The sequence below is a fragment of the Pantherophis guttatus genome, chromosome 3 (genome assembly GCF_059756535.1).
Source record: "Pantherophis guttatus breed Tessera chromosome 3, ASM5975653v1, whole genome shotgun sequence".
In the NCBI taxonomy this organism is placed as follows: domain Eukaryota; kingdom Metazoa; phylum Chordata; class Lepidosauria; order Squamata; family Colubridae; genus Pantherophis; species Pantherophis guttatus.
In genome coordinates, this window is record NC_142065.1 from 122,235,584 (window position 1) to 122,247,236 (window position 11,653).

The 11,653-nt window shown below is 40.9% G+C and overlaps 1 protein-coding gene across 4 annotated transcripts in view; it reads left to right on the plus strand.

The window, feature by feature from the left end:
- The window catches only part of SYNDIG1 (synapse differentiation inducing 1), a 36,075-nt gene extending 24,887 nt beyond the window's left edge, over positions 1 to 11,188 (plus strand). For all 4 annotated transcript variants that reach the window (XM_087891271.1, XM_034411734.3, XM_034411733.2 and 1 more), the window contains one exon: positions 9,830 to 11,188. In XM_087891271.1, the coding sequence (XP_087747397.1) occupies positions 9,830 to 9,988 (159 nt within the window). In that variant the 3' untranslated portion in view covers positions 9,989 to 11,188. The remainder of the gene's footprint in view (positions 1 to 9,829) is intronic.
- Positions 11,189 to 11,653: the final 465 nt, after the last annotated feature.

The window sequence follows — 11,653 nt, forward strand, 5'->3', positions numbered from 1 at the left end:
TACTCCCTTTTCCGCAGCCCTGCCATGCTTGCCTGCCTTACACATTGCCTTCCTGGCGTCCCTGTGGCCAACTTGCGAAGGCAGGCAAATGGAAAGCAGGCAAGCATGGCAGGGCTGTGGGGAAGGGAGCTAGCAGCCCACTCCTTTCCCGCAGCCCTGCCATGCTTGCCTGCCTTCCACATGGCCTTCCTGGTATCCCCGTGGCCAACTTGCAAAGGCAGGCGAGTGGAAGGCCACATAGCAGGCAAGCATGGCAGGGCTGTGGGGAAGGGAACTAGCAGCCTAGCCACTTCTATGCAGCCCTGCCATGCTTGCCTGCCTTCCACACTTGCCTTCCCAGTGGTCCACCACACCTGCTTGCCTTCCGAAGTCGGTGTCCAACTTCCCCACATCCTTGGGGGAGACACAGCGGCTGCTACCTTTGCCCAAAATGTCTCTCGCATCTTTCGGAAGCGATTGGGGGGAGTGGGAAGGGGAAGAACACCAAGCAAAGATCAGGAAGACCCAGCCACCCCCTACCTCCTCCTCCTATCTTCTGGCTGGCTGGCAAAAAACAGGGCGTGGACAGCCACCGCAGCGCTATTCTACCTCCTCTGCAAAACTGCTCCACGGCTCCGCTTGCCTCCAGCACCCCGGTGCAATGCCCACAGCTTGTGCGGGGCAGACCACGGAGGCTGCAAAGCCGAGATGCTGCCCATGCAGGGGGGTTGGGGAGGATGCAGGCATCACACCAAACAGTCCTCCTCCTCCTCTTCTTCTCCTTCACCAGCTTCAAGGCTGGGCAGGGCTCGGAGCGGCAAGAGGGAAGGCAAGGCGACTGCAAATTTCTCCTCCTCCTCGCAGGGTTCATTGAGTTTGTTTTGCAAGCTTGCCTGAGGTTTGCAACTTTTCACAGCCTTTGAGGCTTTTGTGCAGCAAGCCCCCCTCTTCCTCCTCCTCCTCCACAGCTCTAACGTGGGTTTTTAATTCACGAGGAAGGAAGATAAACCCTCCCCATCCCACCTGAGGACTGATTAGATTTTCTTGTTGCTCGCAGTGGGAATCCAGCCTTTGCGTGGGAGAGAGTTGATTTCCGCTGGCCCAGCGGCCCTTGGGGGAAATGCAACATTGTGCTGGGGCTGAGAGGGGCGGTGCCACCGACACTGAGAGGGGCCACTTGCTTTCTTCCTTCTACTGCTGCTGCTGTTGAACCCGAGACTGCTGCTCCACTGGGGTGTGCATGGGCAGCCCCGGGAGGGTGGGCAGATGTATTGCCGATGCTGGTGGTGGGGAAGGGAGACCCGCTGTGCTCGGCTAAAGAGTTTCCTCGGGGGAACATGGTGAGGCTCGCTTGCCTTTTGGGCCTGGCGTGCTCAACTTCCGCAGGGCCTTTGGGAGACTGCCGCCTGCTTGCCTTCCCCTCCGCCTCGGGTCCCACTGCCTGCATCCAGCCCATGACGGGGGATGTGCCACTTCCGGGCCAGGCCACCTGCCCTCCCGGAGCACTTTCTTCCTTTTCCCTCAGCAGCCGCTCAGACCAGGTGTGTGCATGAGAGAGGGAGAGGGAGAGGGAGAGGGAGAGGGAAGAAAGAAAGAAAGAAAGAAAGAAAGAAAGAAAGAAAGAAAGAAAGAAAGAAAGAGAGAGAGAGAGAGAGAGAGACGTGAGTGACATCATGTTGGCCATGCCCACCCAGTCACATGACTGCCAGGCCATGCCCACCAAGCCACGCCCACAGAACCGGTGGCGAAAATTTTTAGATTTCACCATTGAGCTGTAGTCATGCTTTAATAACATATGCATCACATACATGCATGTTTTGATAATTTATTTTTATCCTTGTTGGTATATGAGTGAATTTGTAATTGACTTATCTTTCCTCTTACACTGAAGTTTTTTGCATCCTAAAATTATTAGTCAGTCACTTCTTTATTTTTTTGACTCAGTGGATATTATTTCCTTGAATTCTTCATATAATCAAAGAATCATAAGTTTAACTTTGTGTCATCAGTGATAGTATCAATTTATCTTGTTTTTTTGTCAGTGTCTTGTTCATCTGGCTTTTTCTAAACATCAAGGTCTTCTCCAATGATTCTCAACCTCATATTAGGTTCCAACATATCTAAATGTTTGCTTCGTTATTAGTTTCCAATGAGAAGTCTAGTTTACTTCATGTAATATTGAATGATTTATTCTTCTTATTTATTTATTTATTCTTATTTATTCTCATGGCCCAGCTTTCACAGCCATATCTTACAACTAACCTCAGTAGTGCATACCTTTGCTGTCAATATGATGCCTTTAATATCTTGTCTAAATTTGTTGCAGACTTTCTCCCAAGTAGTAGACATTTCTTTATTTAATGGTTGCAGCAACGATCTCTGTAAAATTTTAAGCCTAGCAGAATAAAATCGATTTCTGTTTCTGTGTATATTTGCATTCAGTTGTCTGCTGAAATAATCTTTTTAAGCAGCAATCAATTTTGCACTCCTTTATTTTCAGCAAGACATTCTCTAAAACATCTATCAAAGTATCATCAGCATATCTGAAGTTGATGTTTTTCCCAGCAATTTTAATTCCATTTTCTGTCTTTTAGTCCATAATTTCTCATGATATAGTTTGCCTATAAATTAAAACACAAGGTGACAGTATGCAATCTTACTGCACTGTTTTTTCTATTTTTGGACCAAAATTTAATTGTTCCATATTCTTTTCTAATTGTTAATTAGCAGAAATTTAAAGGCTATCCACAGTATGCTGTGGTCTACAAAGTAAACACACTTGTATATTCAATAAAGAGGAATAGCTCTTGTGCTGCTTAAATAGTAAATTAGTTACTTTAAGAATTAAGAGCTGTCTCCTTAAGAGATTGCATTGTGGGAGACGTAGTCCATGACATGTGACCACATCTGAGTGTCTGATTGGGCACTGGGGCTTTCTGCCTGTGTGTAGAACAAAGCCCCGGCCATTACAAATTGCAACGGAGGAGAGAAACATGCTTTCTGAATATGGGGACCATTCACCAATGTAGATTTGGACATCTTTGGCCCATGGTTCATGTCTGCCCGTCAGACCAGAGGTGGCCAAGCTAACAACAAACATTGGGCCATTCTCTTCACATGTCTTAGCATTCAAGCTGTTCACATTGAAGTCATTGAATCCATGGACACCTCCTGATTTACCAATGCTCTAAGTGTCAGCGTTCCAGAAAACTTCCAACTTCCAGTAAAGATGCGGAAGCAGCCTTGGAAGCAATAATAATAATAATAATAATAATAATAATAATAATAATAATAATAATAATAATAATAATAATAATAATAATAATAATAATAATAATAATTTTATTTCTATACCGCCCTTCTCCCGGAGGACTCAGGGCGGTGTACAGCCTATTAAAAGCACAAAGACAAATATCAATTAAAAATAATTAAAATTATTAAATAGTTTCGGTTCAAATTTAAAACCCCCCAAATTTAAAACACCTAATTTAAAATCATTACATTGAAAGCCCAGCCTGGTGGAACAGCAGGGTCTTGAGGGCACAGCGAAATACACGGAGGTCAGAGGTCTTACACATTTCCGGGGGCAGTTCATTCCACACGGCAGGGGCTCCCACAGAGAAGGCCCTCCCCCTGGGTGTCACCAGCCGACATAACTTGGCCGATGGCACCCTGAGGAGACCCTCTCTGTGGGAGCGGACTGGCCAGTGGGAGGCTATTGGTGGCAGAAGTCAGTCTCGAAGGTACCAGGGTCCTATGCCATGGAGCGCTTTAAAGGTGGTAACCAACACCTTGAATCGCACCCAGAAGACCACTGGGAGCCAGTGCAGCTCGCGCAGGAGGGGTGTCACGTGGGCACAATGGGTTGAGCCCATAACCACCCGCGTGGCCACATTCTGGACCAGTTGGAGCCTCCAAGTGCTCTTCAAGGGGAGCCCCATGTAGGGAGCATTACAATAGTCCAGCCGGGAGGTAACAAGGGTGTGAATGACCGTGCGCAAGGCATCCCAGTCCAGAAAGGGCTGCAACTGGTGAATCAGGTGAACCTGATAAAAAGCCCCCCTGGCCACGGCCGTCATATGCTCTTCTAAAGACAGCCGTGCATCCAGGAGGATGCCCAAATTGCGAGCCCTCTCTGTGGGGGGCAGAGAGGGATATTAGACAGGAAGCGTCAATGCTGCCACTAAGAAGGTTCCAAGGCTACAGAGGTCCAGCCAAGATGTTTAGATCTGACCACAGAACTAACTTTGTAGGAGCCTGCAAGGAGTTATGGATTGGTGAGGGCACTCACCTTGATCCGGCAATTGACGACTACCTGAAGGGCCAGAACTATGTATGGACATTTAATCCTCCCCATAATTCCCATATGGGAGGAGTATGGGAACAAATGATAGGAATAGCCCATAAAATTGTAGACTCCATGTTGATGAAGACACCCACACTGATGAATGAGATCTTCATCACCCTCATGACAGAAGTGGCAGCTATCATCAATGCTAGACCCTTGGTTCCAGTTTCCTTGGATCCTGAGAATCCAACTATCCTCACTCCAGCTACTTTGCTGACCCAGAAGACGGGTGACTGGTACCAGTAGGGAACTTCATTCCAAAGGACATGTATAAACAACAATGGAGACAAGTTCAACTGCTGGCCAACACCTTCTGGAAGCACTGGAAGCAAGAATACTTGTCTTCCCTGCAGGCCCACTGCAAATGGAAGACCAAGGAACCTAACCTAGCAAGACCTAACCTTGTCTTGCTAATAGACAAGGACGCGCCTCGAAACTCTTGGCCCATGGGACTTGTTCACCAAGTTCTACCCAGCTCTGATGGACTAGTTCGCCAAGTTGAAGTTCAGGTCGTGAAGCCACAAGACTCATGCCGTGACTCACAGACTTTCACCAAGAAGCTTTACACCAGACCAATCACCGACCTGGTGTTTCTGAGAAGGAAGACCAAACTTGAAGATTGAAGATTGAACCTCAAGCTTTGCATGCCTTGTGTCTACCTCATTGTCTGTATTGTTTGGTGCCTTTGTTTACTTTAGTCAATTAGATAGTTAAGTTTGCATTGTTTTATGCTATGCCTTTGTTTACCTCAGTTAATTTGTTAGTTAATAGTGGAATTTTATAATTCCAGGTGGGGAGTGTGCTGCTTAGACAGTAAATTAGTTACTTAAAGAATTAAGAGTTGTCTCCTTAAGAAATTGCATTGTGGGAAATGTAGACAGAGATTGCATTATGTGAAATGTATTCCATGACATGTGTGTGTCTGATTGGCCACTGAGGCTCTCTGCCTGGGTGTAAAACAAAGCCCCGGCCATTACGAATTGCAACGGAGGAGAGAAACATGCTTTCTGAATATAGGGACAGATCTACCGCTCTTTTACACTAGGAAATGGGACAGATTGTGAATAATCGGATGAATCTCATCTTGATTGTAAGTCTTTGATTGGGAGGATGCCCGATAATAAACTTGATCCCTGCCTCTTCTGAATCCTGTTTGGCAATTCTTGTTCTATGTATTGTTGAAGTGTGGATTACAAAATTTTGTACATTATCTTACTAGCATGTGAGAGAAGTGCAATTGGTTATTACCTGCAAGGTCCTTCATGGCACATCACATATCCTTCCAGGGCATGTGAAGAGCCATTTTGCTCCAATGGGACTAGCTTGCCTCACTTGTTCCAGAGGAAGGGGTCTGCTGCAGATCCCATCTGTTAAGGAATTATAGTTGATGGAGTCAATGGCAAGAGCCTTTTCTGCTGTGGCTCCTGCCCTGTGGAACATTCTGCTCCTGGAAGTGAAAACTGCTCCCACACTTTTAGTCTTCTGGAAGGCCATTGACACCATGGCCAGTTGGCTTGGAACCCCAAAGGGGCGCTGTCCACTGGAAGTGATTGACGAGGTAAGAAGATAGTCTCATCCTGATGCTGTCCATCAGCTTGGTTCTAGTTTTTTATATCACTTTTTAAACTTTAATTATGTTTCTTTTTACTATTTGTAAGCCACCCAGAGAGGGTGGCACATAAATTTAATAAACAAACAAACAAACAAACAAACAAATCATTGTATGGTATTTTGAGCATCCTTTAGCACTGCCCTTTTTGGTATTGGAATACAAATTGTTGTTTTTTTGGTTTAATTGACCATTTCTGTATTTCCCATAGATACTTGCACACTACAAATAGCATTTTAACTACATAATTTAAATATATTCTGCTGGTTTTTTGTCATCTTTTGCAGATTTGTTTGGAATATTTTCTATTTACTTGAGTGCCTGACTCGGGTTGAAATACTCCGAAAAGAACATTCCTATGAAGTACAATCTCTATTCTATCCTAAGTGCCTTATATATTGGGCATGTCACTCTAGCCTTTTTACACTCTCTGCCCAGGTCCAGTATTGATTTCCCTAGTCATGTTAATCCGAGTAACCATTTGTTTCACAGTCGCATAAATCCTAAAATGTTTTGGTGCTTAGTTATTGAATACAATTTGATCCAAAGTATTCTCAGAGTTCCCTGCAGGGACCAGTTGTCCCAGGGCTCCTCCAATAGAAGATATGACTGTCAGACATCAGCAACTCAAAATAAAAATTCCTTTTACCTTTCCATGCTTACTATTTCTTATAAATTGATCATCCTTTCTCACTCTCTGTAACCTTCATCTGTTTTAAATTGACTGGATCTTTATTTTCATTTCTACTATATGTGAGTTAATCCCTTTTGCTTGCCCTTGCTTTTAAAAAATAAATTTATTTTGGCCTGGAAAAAAAATTGGAATAGGATGAATGAAACTATCTGTTAAATTGGATTGACATATACATTTCCATATCATAAGAATGCATGAATCTCAAGCAATATTCATATTAGTCCAGACATATTTGCTCTGTTTATTTACAAGGTGGTTCATTTACTTCTGGCTTGGGAAGTAAACCTGGCCTTTGAAGTGTGAAAGATACAGCATGTTATGTGAGCCAGGCCACTGTAATTTCTTCAGCAAACCATGATTCAAATAATGATATGGCATGATATGTGAATCCAGACTATGATTTTTACCTTGATTATATAACTGAAGAATTCCTACTTGGACTAGCCTCCCCCATTGTCTTTGAAGGTATTGGATTACAATTTCCATACTTTTCCAGCAAACATGGAAAGGCTATTTAGATGTGTTTGAAATAAATAAATAAGAATACAATTATTCAAATATACAGTATATTCTTGCCACTTGTTAAGCAATTAGCTACCTTCTGGTAATTCACTGCAGAAATTCACTCATGAGGTCATTTAGCCTGGGCAAGCATTTAATGCTTATTTTTTTCTGACTTGCATTCAATCTTGATATTGTGATTTCACAGCAGAATATATTTTCTATACAAGGCAAATAATGTACAGTACAGTAGTGCAGAGAAACCTATAGAATCACAGAGACATCCTATGCAGATAGATGAGAATAACAAAGACAATGAAGAATGATCAGTGCTGAAGGATCTAAGAAAGTGTTGGCAAACCTTTTCAGCCCCAAGTGCTGAAACGGGAGCATGCACACATGCATGCACACATGCCAGAAACCAGAAGAGCAGCCACCCGGTTTCCGGCGCTCCCATGTGCATGAGGACCAGCTGGCCGGTACATCAGAACCCAGAAGAGCAATGGTGAAGGCTCACGTGCCTGGAGAGATGACTCTGTGTGCCACTTCTGGCATGCTTGCCATCACGGATCTAAGACCTTTGCAAGGGAATTGCACCGTTATCTCTACTAGTATCTCCTGCTGAACAAGTTAGCTTGCCCTGTGCTGTTAAGGACGAGGAGTTCTCAACTTAGCATTCTTGTGCTTGCTGTGACTTCTGTTTATTAAAGTTCTTAGTCTGCTATTGAAAACATTTCAGCCTGGAGAGGTTTTTAAATTGGCTCATCAGTCATTTTGATGCCAACCATAGTCTTACTATGTGTTTTTTTTTTTAAAGGAAAGAGTTGAAATGTAGTTATTGCAAAAATGCCCTTCAGGACAGCAAAGAAAAGAGAATTGGGGTTTTACCTCATCCATATGAAATGCATGTCTCTGGTGGGAGAATTTGCATTAAGCTTGGCTACTTCAGTGTTACAGCATATTCTGGACCAAGATTTTGCTTTCTTTGAATTCCTCAGAAAGAATTAATTTTAATAACAAAATTTTAACATTCACTAACTGAAGCCAGATTACTCATTAATTTTATTTTGTGTTTGTATAGCTGAACGTATTCTAAACTTAGATTTATTTTCAGTTTCAGCATTGCTTTGCTCACAGCTTTTTTAGACAAAATTCACCCCTCCTTCCTTCAAATTTTACTGTCTAATTAGGTGAAGCAAATAATGTATTTGTTCTACCAACCCTTCCCCCCTGCTCTTATGCAGCTTTTTTTTCATTTGGTGAGCATTATGCAGAGTTTTTTGAAGGAGCATTTCCCTTGCCAGTACTTAAGAAAGGACTCAGCATTTGAGTGTGTGCTTTTTAGGACTAATTTGGTTATATTGACTAATATATAGAATCAAACTAATATAAAGTCTGAGAAAAAAGAAAGAAAGAGAAAAAATTAGAAAGAAAGTAAAAAGTGCAAGAAAGGAGAAAAAATACAAGAAAGGTAGAAAAGAAAGAAAAAACCACAAAGAAATAGCTTCCAATCTTTTTTACAGCAATTATAAGTGCAATTATAAATTCACATTTTACTCTAAGCTGTTGTAACATGACTCTTTTCTTTCTATAATTTATCCTGTCAAATCATCAAAATTATAAATCATAAGTTCACTTTTCTCTGTTTTATGCAAAAAAAGTGCTTAAGGGTTTTCTAGTGACTATAATATATTTTAAGGAAGACCACTTCCTTTTGGAATCATACTTTTTTAAAATCAATGCCAATTTCAGAAAAATGATTTCAGTTGAACAAATGGTATGGGATAAAAATGTTAGTCCTGTTCTATAGTCCCTGTAATTTCAACCAAGTTGCTACAACCGTGTTTCCCCGAAAATAAGACTCTGTCTTATATTTATCTGAACCCCGAAATAAGTGCTTGGCCTTATTTTCAAGGAGATCTTATTATTTTGGGGCACGTGGAGCAAGATGGGGCTCCTCTTGCTGTCTTACCTGATTTCCAGCTCTGCATTTAAATATTTTCAGGGAGGGCTTATTTTTGGGGGAAAAGCTTATTTTAGCGCAAGCGCTCAAAAGCCTGATTGGGCTTATTATCAGGGGATGTCTTATTTTTGGGGAAATAGGGTAGAGGGGGAAAAAAAGAACCTAATCACAAATTAACTTAGCCATAAAGTGCTATCCAAATATATGTACAATTTCATTCTGTTGGATAAACTGTAAAATATTTTGTGGACATATCTCCACTATACTGTGGTCTCTGTGGGCTTTTCTATTGTTATTTGATAACAATAGTGGCCTTTTTGATTCTGAAAATGTGGAATGAAGTTGATTTTAATAGTAATTGTGTTGGAGGGGGTAATAGATAAGAAAAAAATTAATAAAGAGTTATCTTAGAGGGCAAATGGTGGAAGAAACACATTTCTGGTCATACTCACAAAAGATCAGCTGTTATTGTCTGTAAGGTAAGGATGCAAATCACAGATGTTATGCCCTTTGAAAATGTTGGATTTAAAAGCAAACACTTATTTTATTCCATGAAGTAGATGAAAGATAGTTTCATCTATGAATTGCAGAAAAAACTTTGTGTGTTTGAGACAAAATAATGGCCACTAAATCCCCAAATCTTCTATAATTTTTTTTCCAAATTTCTTCATGCTATTTTCTGTTAAGTGACTGCCATGTCCACACTCACTAATGCAAACTTATCTATTCTTGCAGACAAACAAAGCCATTGCTAAAGGGGATTTCCACCAAGCAAGCTCCAGTTCACGGAGAGCTCTCTTCTTGGCTGTGCTATCCATCACCATTGGAACAGGCATCTATGTAGGAGTTGCTGTAGCACTCATAGCTTATCTATCAAAAAACAACCACATATGAAATTTGACAAATTAGACTGCTACCAAAAGCTATAGAGGAATGATGTCGTACCTTTCAAATATAAATAGTTTTGAGAGTGAGAAGGGCTGTCATAAATTTATACAATCTGAATTCTGAAGAAAAATATTCTGGATCTTTTTTACTTTTCTGATTTATTTTTAATATTGGCAAAACTGTTATTGCAAGAAAGCCATGGGCATTTCCAAATACCCAAAGGTAGCCTCAGACCTTGTTTGTATTTTTTTTCTGGTCTAAATTATGTTCAACTCCAAATTTGGGATCACCTGTCAAAAAGTAAGAGTCATCTGAAGTTACAAAACTAAAGGTAGAGGGTCTGAAAGTGGTTTTGCTATCCCAGAAAGCTAATTCTGGATTTTGGATGGCTAAGAACTAGTAACTGTCTTAGTGCTTATCCATGATTAAAATACAAACAAAGCTGCAGAATCAATGTAATGTAGGAATAGCAAGGGACTGTCAGTTCTTTTATTCAATCATAATCAGAAAAGGGCCACCCCTGAGCCAAATGAAATGCAGTAGATGAGGTGGCAGATTTTGGTGTTATAAGGAACAGCAGAATGGGAAAGTGAGGGTTCCAGTTAAAGTATAAAGTTGTTACATACTTTGCATAAACTGCACTGGAAAACACAGAAGCTGTTTAACACATAACAGTGTTCTTGTGCAACCCTATTCTTTGACTCAGTGTAGCTTACACAGGAATATTTCTATACGGATGGTTCATAGATGATTTCATTGAACAGCTTTGAAGTCAAAGCATCTTGTGCTGGTTGGCCCTACTCCTATAAAAAAAAACAACCTAGCTTACAAAGCATGCTATTCTTTCTGGCAGCATCTCTTTTCCAGAGAGGATTTTTTTCAGCAAGTAAATATACGAAACCCATCCATAAATGTCATGGCAAGGCATGAGGTATCTATCACTGAGAAAGCAGCCTACTGGCACAAAAATGTTTTCTTAGCTTACAGACTCACATCTGAGCAAAACTGGAATATGTTGAAAAATGTCTCTTGGTACAAAACATGAATAAGCAATGGTCATATTGTAAAGAATGTATTTAATATTTTAAAAACTGTGTCTAAAAATCATGATATAACATATCTCTTCTAATGGTCTTTTGCTCTCTTGAAGCAATCTTTTCATGTGGCATTTTACAGAATCTTATAAAACCATTCACTACAATGAAATAAGGTATTATCTGTCTTGATTTTTATCAACATTATTAATCCAGGGTATTTTCAACATTTGAGGATGTTTAAAATTTGTTTACTTTGGCATTAATATATTTTCTGTAAAAGCTCCTAAGCCTATGAATGAAAACTGCTATTAAATTGTAGTTTAGATTGGGAAAAGCAAAGTGAGTGGTTGAGTTTTCAAGGAAATCTTGTCCAAATACCAAATCAAGTCAAAAGATACCAATATAAATTATTTTCAGAATCTGGGCTTTAATAACAGCTTGGCTTAATCAATCATAGTTTTTCCCTATTCTTTTATAAATTGTTTGGTATCAGTTCTTAAACTCAACTAATGGAAATACCTTGGATGGATCTGCCAGTTCATATAGTTACAGATCCTACCGGGGTGAAGGAAAGTCAGATAATAGACCTCTGACTCGTGATGGTAACTTTTGATGCTAGTAACACTACTGGCTA